Source organism: Ursus maritimus, unplaced genomic scaffold, assembly GCF_017311325.1.
Source record: "Ursus maritimus isolate PB19 unplaced genomic scaffold, ASM1731132v1 scaffold_17, whole genome shotgun sequence".
NCBI classification, from domain to species: domain Eukaryota; kingdom Metazoa; phylum Chordata; class Mammalia; order Carnivora; family Ursidae; genus Ursus; species Ursus maritimus.
The window spans coordinates 31045639-31062646 of NW_024424119.1; the positions used below are offsets into that span (position 1 = coordinate 31045639).

General features: G+C 40.3%; 1 protein-coding gene across 1 annotated transcript in view; it reads right to left on the minus strand.

The window, feature by feature from the left end:
* The window catches only part of GRIN3A (glutamate ionotropic receptor NMDA type subunit 3A), a 140716-nt gene that overhangs the window by 72844 nt on the left and 50864 nt on the right, over positions 1–17008 (minus strand). The window contains exon 3 of the mRNA XM_008708024.2: positions 7378–8425. Coding sequence (XP_008706246.2) covers positions 7378–8425 — 1048 coding nt within the window. The remainder of the gene's footprint in view (positions 1–7377; positions 8426–17008) is intronic.

A 17008-nucleotide genomic window follows, 5' to 3' on the forward strand; every position in this document is an offset into this window, starting at 1 on the left:
AAAAAATACATCTAGAAGAACAAATCCCTTGAACCTTCTTTTTTAAGATTAAATTTAATATATATATTTTTAGAAGATTCAGCAACTATCACCCCAGTCAACAAAAAAGTCCTTTGGTATTTTCATTGGAATTGCTTCACACCTATTAACTAACCAAGGGGAAATCTACCATCTTTAAAAATTCAGTCTTCTAATTCAGTAATATGGCAGTTTGCTTATTTGTTTATAATTGATCAAAACAGTCTTACTGAGCTATAATTCACATACCAGACGTTCACCCATTTAAGTGTGTAATTCAATAGTTTTTAGTATGTGTAACATACACAGAACCATCAGTGCATTCATTTTTTTATATCCAAACCATTTCTGATTTGTACATTAGAAAGCATTCTAATGCAATTCTCATGGAGAACACTTCCCTGATCTATTAGAGTTTTTGCTGCCAGAGTGAATGGGATGTGCCTCCTATGAAGTTTTCTAGCTGGAAGTACATGGAGCCCATGGGAAGGGCAGCTCTTCTCAGACTATAGCATTTCTCAGGTTTTCTCTTCTTTTGAGAAATTTTCTCTCTAGAACGTCTGTCCTTTACCTTATTAATTGTTCTACTCTTGTCCCCCTTTCTCTGGCTTTTCAGGCTCTCGTAGCTCATGATGGAGTGGCCACCTCTGCAGTTCTCTCCCTCCGGTCTGCGGGCTTCTGCACACCCTCTTCTAAAAACCGCCCCGCCCTCCCTGAGACTCCGGATAAGCTCGTTTGCATTCTTAGCTGGGCTGGGGGCCTTCTCTGATTCTACAGTGGATCAGGTCTCCCGTGAGGCTCTCAGATTCTGGTGTGTTTTCTTCTACAGGAACTTACCACGGCTTAAATCATTAGCTGATTTATGAGTGTCTTTCTTTCCCACTAAACTCCATGTCACAAGGGCGGTGTCTGTTTTCTCACTGCTAAATTCTCAGCCCCCGAGCATGGTGCCTGGAACAGAAGCTGTGGTTACCGGATGAATTAAAGAAAGAATGAATGAATGGTTTGGTGTAGCTCAGTTTCCTTTCCCCTCACCTCCAGCTCCATGTTCGGTCTCGTCTGCCTTCGAGTTCTGGCACCCTTCCTTTGTTCAAGGCCAGCCTTTATTGCATGAATTCAAATGTTTTATTGGGCAGCCACATGCTGTTATATGAAGATCAATAAAGGTGGTTTTTATTATTTTGGGAAAAGCTTATCATTTCCTACTAGAGCTATGAGTGTCCTTTACTTTAAGATTTCTGGTTAAAGTTTGCTCTTGCCTTCACAGCAGTTCTATTTCATTTTTAATATTTACTTGAACGTTCACGAGGATTGTTTTTCTAAAGCAGCACCATCATTTGCCTGTACAAAAATGACACTAGCCTCATATTCCCTCTAGGAGCTGACTTTTTTTTTAAATTAGACACACAGAGCTAAAGGGGGCATTTTATGTGAGAAGCTAGAAAAGAACTAGAAGGTCCATTAAAATCAGCAAATAGCTCATTTCAAATGCTCATGTGTTCTATCAACTGGGTCAATTCAACTCTATGAGGGGAGGTGGAGCTTTATTTCTTGGTGTACTTGGTGCTTTATGAAGGGATTTTCTCATCTCATCTTACATCTCTGCAGATAGAATGTCAGTGGCTGGGAGGTTCTAAGAATGCCCAGGTCTACACTTTAGATCACACACCCAGATGAAGACTTTGCTGGATAAAAATAATACTGTGGTTTCTAGGTTTCTATCCATCTGTCAATCATCCCAAAATGCTACGAGGAAATGGCTTTGGATGATGAGGCAGTGGGTGCTTGCTTCCATCTGTCTACTTCACCCTATTTTCTGCATTGCCTGTAATGAGTAGTGCTAGTTTTATGTCGGAGAAATACCCACATAAGCTCTATTAAATATATCACTCATAGATTCTTGCTTTCATGGTCTCATGGTTCAAGAGCCCACCCGCTTTGAAGCATGGAGCTTGCTTCCCAGAAGAGTCGGTGGGAGGCTAGGAGAAGCTACATATATTACTTTTAGTGTAAAATAAATTATTCTGGCAAAAAGACTAAAGTGAGGATAGAACCATCCTCTTGAATTTCATCTGCACAGCGGCCCAGTCCCTCTTCCTTGGGGTTAGCTGTAGGAGCAGCCAGAGACAAGATGATCTCCTCCCTCTGACCCCTGTCAGTAAAACAAAGACGTATTCCAATCTGCCTTGGCTCCTCCTTAGTGAGCATTTTGCTTTTAATTTGATTTGATTCAAAGTAGTTGGTTGAAGCCAGTGAATCTCAACTCTGAAATGGTGATAAAATATGCCCTTAACAGTTTTATTAATTGTGATAAATGTATAGCCAGCATGCTAAACAATTATGATCGAGAAGAAATATGGTGCTATTACATTCACTCTAAGTTATGTAACGTCATGGTTACAAACACTTGTGTGGCCAGGACTCAATTTACTGATGGGCTGTGTATAAATATGGATCACAAACCTCACTTTTTCAGTTGACAGGTTTTCATCCAAACACGTTTTCCCATAGGAATATTTTACCGGTGGCGTTTGGATGCCAAGACTGATATTAAAAACAAAACAAAGAAAAGCTGTAGCCCAATTTTTGGGCTAGAAATATAAACCATTTCCAAAAAACCCCACTATTATTATAATTAAAAATACTATATGCAACAGAAAAGTAGTTTTAAGGAAAGAGGAGATAGAAATTTGGGGAGTCCCTTTTTCAGATCTGGGGGCTTAGATGGCCTTTAAGAGCTAAAGACATCTATTCCTAGGAGCACGTTTCTTCATAAGGTGCCTCTAGAAAAGTCTGTGAGGTGTGATTCTCAAAGGTTTCAGACACACAATCATAATGGGGAGGCACGGGGAGATTATCCGGAGGTAACTAAAGAAGAATTAGAGAAGGCAGGTGTTCACGAGCATTAATGTGGAGACTGAGGTGAATGAAGTGAGCTGTGAGGACTCGAACTGGGATGAGAATGGCAGCATGGAACCATGGGGGCTGTCCTAATGTCTAGCAAGCGAGGAGCACGAAAGGAGATGAAAAGAAGTAAGACAGAGAGTGAGTCAGGGGTGGAAGAATCTTCAGACTGTGACCAACATGCCATTATGTCACCTTTCGTTCAGATTGGGGGGATTTTCACCTCACAGCTGACAAATGTCCCAAGAAAACTCCAGAGATCTGTGACTTCTACATAAATATTTTCACTTACTTAAACTAAAATGCCTCAAGAGAATTTGAATGGAGTTTGGAAAAATACTAGGAAAAAGCAAACCATATAAACCCATTTTCATCAGACATAAAACATACACACACACACACAGAGGCACAAGTGCGCACTAACAATCCTGGTTGGGCGCTGATCGGCTTTTGTCCTCTGATAACTGCTGGCAAGAAGCTAGACATGGTAGATGCGATAATATCAAACTTCACCTCAAAAAAGTAAAAATCCAAGCTATAGAGAGAGGGGCAGTCAAGGGTCTGTGTGACTTTATTACAGGGCACCTTTATCTCCTTATTCTTTATCTTGTCTCTCCACAAATCCTGTTCTCCAACACCATGGCACTTCTTCATGCCTGCTGCTTTCTTTCAAACAGCAATTTTTCTCCCTACCACCTTCTCCCTTGGGGATCTCACACTCTCCAAGGGCTTGAATACACAGGATTACCTCTCTGGCCAGGGTTCCCACCAGCTCTACTCTCAATCCTGAACTCTGGCTTCCAAACGCCTGCTGGATCTCCCCTGGATGGCCAAAACAGATTTTAAAATGCTGTGTGTGAAACTGAACTGATCACTGTACTTTCCAGTCCATAAACTGCCTTCTCTGCTTCCTTGAATGGTGTCAGCATCTCAGACACTGCGGCCTGTGACTTTGAAGGTGACCCTTTGCTGCCTCTCACACTCAGTTAATCGCCAAGTCCTATGGACTTGATCACCACCTGATTTCTTCCATCTGTCTTCTTTCTATCAGTGACTATAGCTACGACTTCTGTTCACTGTCTTTCTCTTCTAATCTGGTTTACATGCTGCCACCACAGCAACCATCCTAAATGGATACCGTTGCACTCTGCTGTTCCATTGTTGAAGAATGTTAGTAGATTTCCACTGTCAGACAAAGTTCACTAGTCTTAGCTTGATGTCGAAGAGCTGCTGTTATCTCCGCTGAACTCAGCTTTTAGACATGGATCTCACCTCCTTCCTTTCATGGCACATATGCTGTGGCTGAATTGAACTCCTCAAGATATCCTCACTGTGCCTTACACTTTCTACCTCAAAGCAGTTCATTCCGTTCCTTTGCTTGGAATGACCATTCCTCCCTTGACACGGGTGTCCGATTTCCGAGTGTTCTTCAAGAATAAGCACACATTTTTATCTTAATTAAGCCTTCCCTTGATGTCCTAAGGGGAAGGTGGTTGCCCTTTCCTTGAACTTTGATACTATTTCCTGTTTTTAAACTTCAGCATGTTTACAACTTTCTAAGTTGTTTTCTCCTCTCCCGGACTTGTTTACCTCTGAATTTCTCTACATCAATTAGTGTAAGAAAAACGATGGTCCCCTAAAGAATTTAGCATGGGTAGGACCGAAAAGCACTCATGTGAGAACTGCAATACACTAAAGGATGAATGCTGAGTGACTGAAAGGGTATGAAAATTATTTTAATCATATCTCTCTGTGGGAGGGTGAAGACACTGTCATTTGCATAATACCACATATCTGCATGAAAATGGAACAATTCTGTCACCAACATTATTCGTCCAAAGTCCAGATGTCAAGTATTGCTTAGTCAAATGATCTGGGTATCTTTATATGACAAAAACCCATAAATGAGAGACTTTACCATAGAAATGACATGGGGGGGGGGAGAAACATACATTCTGGGGGGAACTTTACTGGAAATTAGTTTATTATCTCAAATTCAAAGTATTTTATTTATTTTTTAAGGATTTTATTTATTTATTTATTTGAGAGAGAGAGAGTGTGAGAGAGAGAGCACAAGCAGGGGAGAGCGATGTGGGGCTCAAACCCAGGACCCATAACCTGAGCTGAAGGTAGACACTTAACCGACTGAGCCACTCAGGTGCCCCAAACTGAAAGTATTTTATATACCTGTCCCATTTCATTAAGAACTTACTAGCTGTAACACAAAATTGACTTTGTCTAGTTCTGCTCATTCTGTCTTGTGGGTGGGGTTAGATTTATAAAAACTTCACTTTTTATTCTATGTGGAGTTGGGGGTTGAATGATTGTCTCTTTTTGCTTAAAGAACTGCTTTACTGCTACTGCTGTGTACAGTTTATCTTTATGGTTTTCTATTTAATCCCCTAAAATAATCATTGCTACGGGTTTCTCAAATGTAGCATCTATGACTTAATGTTGACAATCTTCAGTTTTTTTTTTTTTTAAAGATTTTATTTATTTATTCGACAGAGATAGAGACAGCCAGCGAGAGAGGGAACACAAGCAGGGGGAGTGGGAGAGGAAGAAGCAGGCTCATAGCGGAGGAGCCTGATGTGGGACTCGATCCCAGAACGCTGGGATCACACCCTGAGCCGAAGGCAGACGCTTAACTGCTGCGCTACCCAGGCGCCCCGACAATCTTCAGTTTTGATTAATGAAACTCTAGTCAGTATTGGGTTCACCTTTTTACATTAGATAATGGTCTAGAATCTTCACAATAGGCATATATTAGATTGTTTTTTGCACTAGACTGGATTGAATGGTTTCCACTTCGAGTTTCTAATTTAAGCATCACATTAGCAAGATTCACGTAAAAAATCTGGGTAAGCCTCCAACAAGACAGTGAAACTTTGGGAGATCTACAGGCCAACTTGGGCAAAGAATAAACAGCAGCTGCTAATACCACTGCAAAGCATGAATGCAGAAGCATCATGAAAATCTCTCTCTAGGGTGACACACCCATTTATGCCAGACTTATTGGTGTTCACTGGATTCCAGCTCAAAACCTGAGCCCCAAGTGTTCTGTAGAAGGCCATGCAATCCTCGCCTACTCAGTAAGCCACTGTGTGTTGAACCTTTTCATGAGGTTCATGTCACTTACCAGGAGGTCTGCAGTTATGGGTCAAGTTTCTCATGTTCATTTGTTTGCAGAACAGACCTTATACCTTAATCCAAACCATTTACTAGAAGTCTCTAAAGCTGCCACCAGCCCTCTGGGCCACTTCATCATTTGTTAAAGATAGTTGTGAATGTCCTATATGTTGATGCTCTATGAAATTAATTTTAAATGTTTCATAGAAATTTATAGTAAAGTTTCAATACCTTGAGACTTAGTGTGAAAAGGGGTATTTGAAAAGGCATGATGAGAGTTTCCCTATTTGAAATGCTCAGCTGAGCTCAAGTTGCTTTAAACACAGCGTGTCCCGGGTATGCCCACTGAATTGCAACTTACTCTAATCTCTCCTAGGTGGGTCGTATGCATTGGAACACGCCTCTGCTCTGGATCTGAATTCTGTTCCCCAGCAGGACTGTAGTACTCCCTTGGGCCTTATTCCAATTTCCTTGAGCCTCAACACCACCTCCTCACTACTCCCACTAGGTTGGACTAGGTGCTCCGTGCCCCTAGTCACTGAAAGGCGTCCTGTTTTAATCCAGACAGAACACAGACATGGATCTACTTGCTTGAGTATCACCACTGTTTTACCTGAACTCCAACCAACTCCTCCCTTCTTCCCTTAGAGTCAGATGTCCAGGACATCAAAGGCAGCCTAGAATAGATACCCTTTTTTTGATTGTTCCTGGACATTATAATGGGACTGTTGGCACCATACCCTCAGACGAAGTGGCCAGCTGTATGGCTTTCCTTACTGTATAAAGACACCCTGTTTTTAGCTAATCTTGCCATCTCAGTTTGTTCGGTACTCCTTGTTCTATGCCCATTGTGTTCTCTAGCATCTGGCTTTGGATGTTTATGATAAAATGTTAGTTCTTTCCATTTTACTCTTTTTTAATGGCAAAAAAAGGATTCTTTATAATTTAAATATGGATTCTGCTATTTATTTTCATTAATTCCCAGGAGAAGTAATTAATCAGTTTTTGAAGTCTGCTTTGGGTGAAAATACTTTGTAAGTCTATTCCTTGATGACCATTCTGTCAGATGCACAAATAACACGAGAAAAACTTACTAACAGATGTCCCCAGCAGAAAGACTTTCTCTAGAACAAATACCCGCTAAAGCCCCTCACTCCTTTTTTTCATTCAATAAAGCAATAAAATATTTAATTTAGCTCCTGGTCTCTAGAGACGGCTGAGAGAATACTGTGTTAGATGAAAGAACATCAACATACTACAGCATAAGACACAATATATGGATTTACAATGGACAGTAAAGAAAGCTAGAGTAAAATGAAGCATTACCTTAGGATCATGTATTCCAGAGAGCTCTTCATAGATCTTCTCACCTACCATGACAGCAGCCAAGTTTGCCGTGTATGTAGAAAGGCAAAACATACAGAAAATGGCCCAAAGGTTCATTAGAAACCTGCCGGTCCAGCATTTTGGGGGTTTGATGGCTGATGTTCTACCAAACAAGAGGGCATAACAGACATTCAAGGCTGAAGAGAAGGAGAAGACTTTACTTCTATTTCGTCCCTTGGGAGTCATGCCAAAGGGGCTCTTCCATTCATACAGAGTGAGGAAGATGGCAGTGATGTGCAGAGCCACAAAAATCCCTAGCCACATTGTCCAGTGGAGTGGCCACATGAAGGCTCCAATGGGAGCTGCTGTGTCTCGGGTCCTCACTAAGATGCCCAAGCTGGTGGAAAAGAAAGGACTGGTGAAATCTATCACCTGGCTTCGTGCAGTATTGATGCTGAAGGAAGTGACTGCCAGGTGGGCCGACCCACTCAGGAGATCACCCACCAGCCCAGTCCAGTGCCCATTTTTCCAGGCTCCATACTTGCCATCCCCAACAATATAGAGGTCAAAGTCAAAGTTCATGTCTTCCGCTAGCTTTTCCAGCAGATCAATGCAATATCCATAGCAGCACTTCTTGAATTTGATGGGCACTGTATCATTACTGCTATGGAGGCTGTTAAAAAGGCTGTCCAATACAGAGGAGTCATTAGTCATGGGGTTTAGACAGAGTTGGCCAGCAGGGCACAAGCCTTCATCGTCTACCTCCCGTGTGAAGACAAATGGATGCTCGATCAGGGTAACCACTCTCAAGTGTAGTTTACTTGGGTACTGGAAGTGGGTTTTGTGCCTCTGGGCCTGCTCTGGCCATATTCCATAGTCCATGACAATCTTGCCCCCTTGCCATCTGCCCAAACGGGTCCACATTGGCTTTCCCATGGGGTCATGTTGCAGATTCCAGATGAAAAAGTTGTTTTCTGAGCTGATGATAGTGGAACCTTTTACTTTGATGGAACCACTGAGGCCTCTGAAAGTGGTGTTGGCTAGAAACCTGGCAAAGAGGAGCAAAGGCAAAAAGTAAGGAAGACAGGGGAGGCCAAAGACAGGAAGGAGTGCTCATCTTTGCTTCTCTGCCTTAATTAAAAGAAACTCTAATTTTTTTTTAAACGTATTGCCTATAATTTCCTCCGGAATTAATAACTTGGACTCTTTCTAAGAGAAGAGTCTTATTTCATTGAGCAAATGAGATCTCCCTCTTAGGTTCTAACATCTGGGTTAGGTGCGTGACTCTTTGTCTTACTTCGTATCTCTTTATTCCTAGTTAAGGGATGTGTTGTTTCCTGTTATAAACTGTTAATTATATATTCTCACAACTTTCCAAGCTATGGACGTTCTCAGCATCTTTAACATGTTTCATTTCTACTGTTCACTCTATTCAATTGCAATGAAATCAGCTCAGTAAATATTATTTTTGATGCAAGGAATGAGTTTTAGTAAGTATGCCTATCCTTTTATAATTGCTTAAAAATTGCATTCATAATTCCAGAAAATAGCTTCATCTTACTTTCAGTGTGTCTTTTTTCACAGTGGAAACAATCAACACATCTGTCCCCATAAGGCCAGTCAAAGCAGCCCGTTGGATATCATCCATGGAACAAAGGAAAAGATGAGAAATAGACTTGCAGATCTCAGGATAGCCTTAGGCTACCCTCCCTCTATAAGTCATTAGAGAAAAACAATTGGCTCTGGTTCTGGAGAGAGCTTCTCTGCCCAAGTCAAAGAAAGGAAAATTACCAACTGAATGCTATACTGATTCCTAATCAAGGGAGCCAGGCACTGTCAAATATATGTTCTGATATGCGCAAGGCAGGAAATGCTTGGTCAGTGTCTGGGAAGATAAGGCAATATGAGGTAACATACAAACTTGTGGTACTTTCTTACTGTTAATTATGGCCTGTGTCCAAAGAAAAGCCTAGATGTTGACATAAGACACGCCTCTATTTGGATTTTGGTTCAGCTACCTTCTAGCATTGTCCTTGGTTTTGTCTTCAGCAAAATGGGGGAAATAATACTGCCTCCATGACAAGGCCTGGAAATAATGCATGTAAAGTATATACCCTACCTTTTGACCTAGAACAGATGTTTCAGATATGGTACCTATTACTCAATGTCATTCAAGTTTTTTTCAATCAAGGCTGTCCCCAGGTCACTTTTCCCTAATCTCTAACAGAACTTCTCTAGTTGGAGATACAAAGTATTGCATTATGAGAAACTCATAGAGGGTATTCAAGACACATTTTAAATTAAAAGGAATTACAATGAAAGTGGAATGTAACAATTTTTTTTTTGAGGAATCAGCTGATACAAGTCTAGACTCTCAGCAAAACACATTCATCCATTGCCTGCCACCAACATTACTCAGTAATTTACAAATGCAAATACAAGTAGTAAGAAGTTATGCTGCCACAGAAGGGACATAGAAAAATCAAAATGTGTGAAGAATGTACTAATTTTCATTAGAGATATAAATGTAAATCACATTTGAAGATGCTCCTATCACTAAATGTAATGAAACTGCTCATTTTGGTAGATTGCATGTAATGGTAATTATTCATGTTAGCACTCCCCAGTGGGACTCTCTACCACTTAAAATGAATTCTATTTTGCAACAAGTAATGAAGTCTCAGTTATCTTAGATTTTAAAATAGCTTTATGCTTCTTTAGAGAAGTAGGGAACCAAATCATTAAAATATAGAGATTAATCAATTGATAATTACCTAGGTACTATAAAGGAAGAGTGTCTACAATTGTGCTTCTAATAAGCAATCTACTATTAGATGTGTTCTCTCTCCCTCTCCCCCCCCCCTCACACACACACACACACACACACACTGACATAGCCTAGGGAACAAAATGGTTTGTAATAAATAGGTTAATTTCATTTGCTCAATTTGGTGATCAGTAAAGTTGTAGTTGTAGAAAGAGAAACCCTTCACTATTTTAAGAATATCTGGGACTTGATTATTATAGATTTTTAACTGGATGGACCCTTGAAGGACTACCACTGCAAAAATATATACTTGAATCATTTCAGAAATCTTTCAGAGATTACGTAACTCCTTCATTCCAGTAGAACTTATTTCTCATTAATGATGTTCAAAAACATCCAAGATGGTGGTGACTGCAGGACCATCAGTTGTCTCTCAGGCATCCATTTGTCACAGAAGTGTAAATCTATCAGGATCTAAATGTCTTTGATTTTCCCAGACCAGAAAACCCAGTGTTTCTTTCACTATACAATTGGCACCAAGAAATTGGGTCTCAGAGAATCCCCATTTATGACAGATGATTTTGGTCTATTTTATTTTCAGTTCTACAGAGAAGGTAAATTAAAATAATCTCATTGATAGCTTTTAGTTATAGTCACCTTCACTATGTATTCTTTGTAATGTGATGACAACGCATAAGCAAAGTTTAAATGCCCACTGATGAAACGGCTGGAAATCTCACTTTTGCTCCAATCAGTTTCTACCATGTTCCTTTTAATTCTGCCTGGATTCTTCTTGGATGAACAAGAAAACGAAAAATCAGGAATAAATTTATTGACAAGAGAAACTGATGCAAATACCGTTCTTAACATTAGAGTTACAGAGGTGAAAGACACACTTGTTCTCAAGGATGTGAAAGTCTTCTGATGGGGAGAGAGAAAAGCAAAGAGGCAATCAAAAAGTCATGACAGAGGTAAATCTGGGTGCCACTGGGACAGAGACTAAGGGCTCCTGCACATTCTACTGCAGACGAGACAGGGAAGGGTTCTTAGAGGAGGAGGTGCCAGAGTTGAGCCTGCAGGAAAAAACAGCCAGGAAGAGAAGCTGGGGACTAATACTCTCAACCCAGGGAGACGTGTGCGTAAAAGCCAGAGACAGAGCGCAGGATGAAATGCGGTGAGAAATAAGGCTGCAGATAAAAGTGGGAAACGAATTTCTAAAGGTCTGAGATTATGATGAAGGTAACGAATGGGGAGCCATTGAGGGAATTTTATCTGGGGAAGGACATGACCATCAGATTTGATTTTAAAAAGGGTTTTCCCTCTCTGTTAGCTATATAGAAAATGGTTTGGAAGGAGGAGGGGGCTGCGCGCACTTTCCTATGTGAAGAATGATGCTCCTTCCCTCCTTCTCTCTCTGCTTGTTTCATAAGGGGCTTAAGGTGGCAAGAGCTAAGGTAATAGCCGTGTAAGTGGAGAAACGATGGCATCGTCAGGAGAGACATAGTCTTCAAAAAGAAAAGTAGTGATTTTAAGGCACCAAATGCACAGGGTTGCATTTCGTCCACAAACCACACTAAGGATGTGTGAAACTCGGCTTGATGGAAGGTCACGTAAATAAGTCCTGGAGTATTTAGTTGAATATCAGCTCAGGGTAAGCCCATATAGCAATGTGGGTATAAAAAGGAGAAAAGCGATCTTAAATTCTTTTAATAGAAATTTAAAATTTCCCTGGGTCACAGGGACCAATAATATCACCACACTCTGTGTTGATCGCACTACGGCTCTAGCCTGGAAATGAACTCTAAATAAACCTTCCAGCTTCAAGAATGTTATGAGGAAAGGTAAGGAGGTGGAAAATATAACAAGAGGTAGGAAGCACAAAAATCCAACGGGAGAGCCGGGTAGAAAAATACGAGAAAATAACATAGGAAAAGCAGATCGCAATGAAACTGTAGAGGCTTTACATGTCCATTTTATGAGATTGGATTTTATTTAATAGGAGAAGGGACCCATGAAAATTTCTGAGCAGAGTAATGATACAAGCAGAGGTGTGCATTAGTAATCTTGATCTGGAAACAGGTACGCTGTGTACATAGGAAGGAAGAGATGGTGACCAGGTGACCACTTAGAAGAATATTACAATAGCTTTGTCATGCGTGATAAGGGCTTGGATCTTGCGCTGAGAGTGAAAACCTACTTGAGCACCGTGCCTTTCCTGTGGAGTGTTTAACAAAGCAGTCAGGTATCTATGTTTTTTATCAGCACACCTCCCAAGATACCACTCTGCTCAAAAGAATGAAGCTCATTAGTTAATTTGCATTGAGGTAACTTATCACTTTAGTAAAAGCTCCCAATTATCTCACTAATTAAGTATATGTGTTGATTTGTATAGGAGCCAAGATAAAATGTATACTTTGCAAATTATGTAAAAACTGTTGAGACAGTTCACAGTATAAGCAAGATCAGGTTTAATACATTTAAGATACATTTTAGAAGCCACATTTGCACACAAAATTTGACATGCTAATTAAAGGATTTTCTTATTCACCAAAACAAATTAACAAAGATGTTAAAAAAACAACACATCACCCATTCAATCATTGATTCATTCAATAGTAGTGTATGCCAGGCACTGTGCTAGGGGCTAGGGGATATAGTAGTGAACAAAACAGACACAAATCTATGCACCTTATATTCTACTGAAGGAGACAGAATAAATGTGATAAATAGGCACTATGTATGGGGTATTAGAGCTGCTAAGTGCAAAGGAGGAAAAATAAAGCAGAGTACGGAGATAAGATGTGTCTGGGTTGGTGACAGTGAGATGAAATTTTAAACTGAGGAGGCCAGCAAAGGAGGTAAAGAGCAGAAGAAAGGGAAGGAGCTAACCAGAAGGAGGAGATCTAGATAGAACATTCCTTGTAGAGGGAGCACTGAGTCCAGCTTTCTTAAAGTGGGGTCATGTCTATTGCTTGAGGAACACCTACAGGAGTGAGGGGCGTAAGAGTTTAAGATAAAGTGAGAGAAAATGAATGGGTAGTGGGAGTTCGGGAAATAGCACGTTGCGGGTCATTGTGAGGACTTTGTTTCTTCTCTGCATGAGGTGGAAAGCCATCGGTGGATTTTGAGCGATGACGCAATATGACATGACTTGCATTTTAACAGGATCACCACAGTGCTGTGTTGAGAACGAGCTGAAGAGAGAGCAGTGGCAGAAAGACCAGTTAGGGGGCTGTTTCCAACTCCCAGACAAAAAGTGATGATGGTTTAGCCTGAGGTGGTAGCAGTGAAGGTCAGATCTTGATCTGTTTTGAAGCTGGGAATAACAGGATTTCCTAATGGTTCAGATATGGTTGCTAGGAAAAGGAGAGCAAGGATGACACCAAAGTTTTTGTCTGGAGCAAGTGGAGGCTAGTAGTTGCCATGGAGATTAAAAAAAAAAAACTGTAGGAGAATCGTTGAGGTGGGTGAGAACTACCACTTGAATTTGCTCAGGTTAAGTTGGAGGTAACTTAGAGAAATCGAAATGCGGATGTCAAGTGGATAGTTGGAGACTGTGTGGGGCTCAGGAATGAGGTCCAGACAGGAGCTATGAAATTGGAAGCCATCCCTCTAGACATGGTACTTAAGGAGACCAAATGAGATCACCAGATGAATAACTATAGATGGGCAGGCCCAGGTACAAATCTGGGGCACTGGGAACACTGGAAGGCCGTACCACTGAGGAGGAACTAGTGAAGGGACCTGAGATGTTAACCAGAGAGCTCAGAGCAGAGCAGACCGCGTTGGGTTCTAGAAAACAAGTAAAACCAAGGAGGGGCAGTGGTCAACTGTGTCAAATACTTCTATATTCCTTAATAAGAGAATGTTAACTGCAGTGTTTATCTTAATTTACCTAATTACATTATTCATGTACAATTTTTACTTTGTAAAAACTTGGGTCTAAAATTTACTAATGAAGTTAACTAAAAATCTCCCACTACAAATAATGTTGTCACGTTCTTAATGGATTTTAAGATCTGTTGCCCCCTGATTTTTCTTCTTATTCAGCATATAGTTTTACTAGTATTATGCATTTTATATATTTATAAATCTATACATTTTCTTGCTTTTTAACTAGTTCTGTAATAATCCCATTGTTTCCAGGCTTCCTTTTGACCATGTAGGAACCAAACCATTGTTTAAATACATCATCATCCTCGCATGTTTTCTTTGGTGCCCAGGTGGTCATAGGTCAAATGTTTATTACTTTGATCTTTTTTCACTCAACTTATCTTTGTATATCTACTTCTCTCATTTGTTTTTTATTTCTTTTTAAATTGCCCTCTTATCTTTGTTTTTGTTTTGCTTTTTTTTCCTGTACCGTTGCCTTCCATTAATCTTATTTGTACACGGGCACATTTTGCTCCGTAAAGCCATAAAATTTATTTTCCCCTTTGGGAACTTTCTTTTGTATCATTAAAAGAATCTGTATTCTCATTCTCTTATATCTTGAAAAATGAGCTGAATTTCTTTTCCCATGATCATCTCATCATATTTAATATTCCTCCCCTGAGGAATGAGAGATTTGTACATCCTCCATAAAGCTCTATAAAATTTTTAGACTGTGAGAACTCAATTTTAAATTTTTGCCTTTGCCTCTATTATTGTTAGTGACATTCTCTCCAACTTCCCTCCCAGCAGCCCCACCTAATTCTTGTTAGGCTGATTTGCTGCTATGCAGTCAATCTAAATATTTATTTCTTGGTCACTTTAAATTTAGCTCTAGAGCTACTGACTATAGCAGAAGCTCAATAAAGCCCTTTTAGTATGAGACAAAGGAATATCCTTCAAGTTTCCTGTTCTCCTTTTCCTGGGGTGGGGATGGGGTTGGAGGGGGGAGGGAGGAGAGTTGGGAAGAGATCTACTAACGTTCAGAAATCCCATCTTTTCTTCACATGATTCATTATCTACAATCATGTAACGAACCTGCCAGTCAAAACTCACACCCTCCAAAGTTCTACAGTTTTACATGTGCGACAAGCTCATGCTCATACGGCTCTTCTCCTGCTCTTTATCATTGGAGAGCCCCAAACTATTCTGTCTTTGGATAGTCTTACGTCTTTTAAAGAACTTAAGTCCAGTTCTGATCTTTAACAACCACTATAGATATCCAGTTGTCTGAATTATCCACTATTTATATTTTCTGTTTGTATTTTAATCCATGTGTGTGATTTTTCTTAATTCCTAAAGACTTTTCCCTAATGCCCCTTGTTCTCTAAATTATCTTCATTTTGTGTCTCTTCCCCAGGCTCTAGATTATTTCCCTTTCCTCCAGGTTTCTTAGTTTCCGACATGTGAGTTAATCCATGGTTACCTCATTATTTCTTTTTGCTCTTTCTCTTATTTTATTTTTCTGAATTTTCTCTTCTTTTTCTCGTTCCCTCTTTTCCTGTTGGTGGACGTTGTAGATCAGAAACGCCAATACTGTGTCCTATTAAAAGGAGGTCTTGTCTTGAATCAGCTCTTGACCATCCCTGGTTAATTTTACCATTTTTGCTGTAGCCTCTCTAGGCCCCTCCCACTCCTTCTGAAATCCATCGATTTACCTCCTTTTATGCTTTTCATGTCTATTTTACCATCTCGTTTTTTAAAAAAATGGCTGGAGACCCTTTGTCTATTTGTATGGGCAGCTGTTACCAGTCCAGCCTTCACTTTGTGGCCTCTTTCACTGCAGCAGACCCCTGCCCGAAGACATGAATTTGCCACCTCAGCCACAGAGCTTGCCCATGGTCCAATTCTGTCAGAGGACATTGCTTTCTTCGATTTTGTTATCTGCGTATGGGACAGCTCTCCATTTTAAATATTAAATATAGATGATTTCTTGAGCTCCATGTGAAATGATGCCTTCACTGTCCTCTCTAGTCCTTCACAGTAATCCTAAAGGGCAAGTATTTGACAGATGATCACCTCCATCTTTGACTTTGGGCCATAAATCTCTGAGGGTGTGGATTTTGACATTCTCTACAGTCTGAGAGCAGTTTCTTCCACAGAGTGGCTGGTAGGAATAAACAAACCCTCCCTTTCCACGGCTCTGCTTCATAACACTGCAGGCTGTCAAGCTGAAAGAGACTTCAGCCTGCATCTAAGCACCTAGAGAGTACGGAGCCATCTTGGAATCTTAGGCACAACACAGTGCCTGGCCAGAGTTACTCCTCAGTGAGGTCTATGGGGTAAATGCAATTAAACACATGTCTTCTGCTCAGATCAGACATGTATCTCTTAAAGGGCTCTTCATCACTTTGCCAGAAGAATACGGCTCAGCCAGCCAGGAAGTATTTGCATCTGCAATTTATAAATTGTTCAAAGCATTAAAATTCTCATACATTTTCCCCTGAATAATGGATAGTATAAAAATAGAAATTAGTTCAATGGGAAACCTCTCCGATGATAAGGAATTTAATAGGAATTAGAAATTGATAAATTTCGATCCTCAGAGCAGAGGGCCCCATGTATTTTAATCATTGATCACGTCAACTTTTAAGCTCATCTTTTAAAATAGATTTCTATCAGTTAAGGGACAACAGCAATTTAATAACACGTTAAATATACATATGTACAAACATACGAATCATTTGAGTCTATGTTTTGTCAACATCAGCAAAACTCAGTTACTTACAAGTGAAACTCTACGGTGGAAGGACAGCTCCTGTCCTTCTTGGCTTTTCTCCCAAGAGGAGAAAAATAGTAGCCTATGTGATTGTGTTAATATACCTGTCGGGCTGTGTTACTATCGGTGTGAATAGTATACATCAAAAAATCAGTCACAAGGATAGAACACTCTTTTTCCTGCTTTCGTGCGCCACAAGTGACAAGTTGGCACTT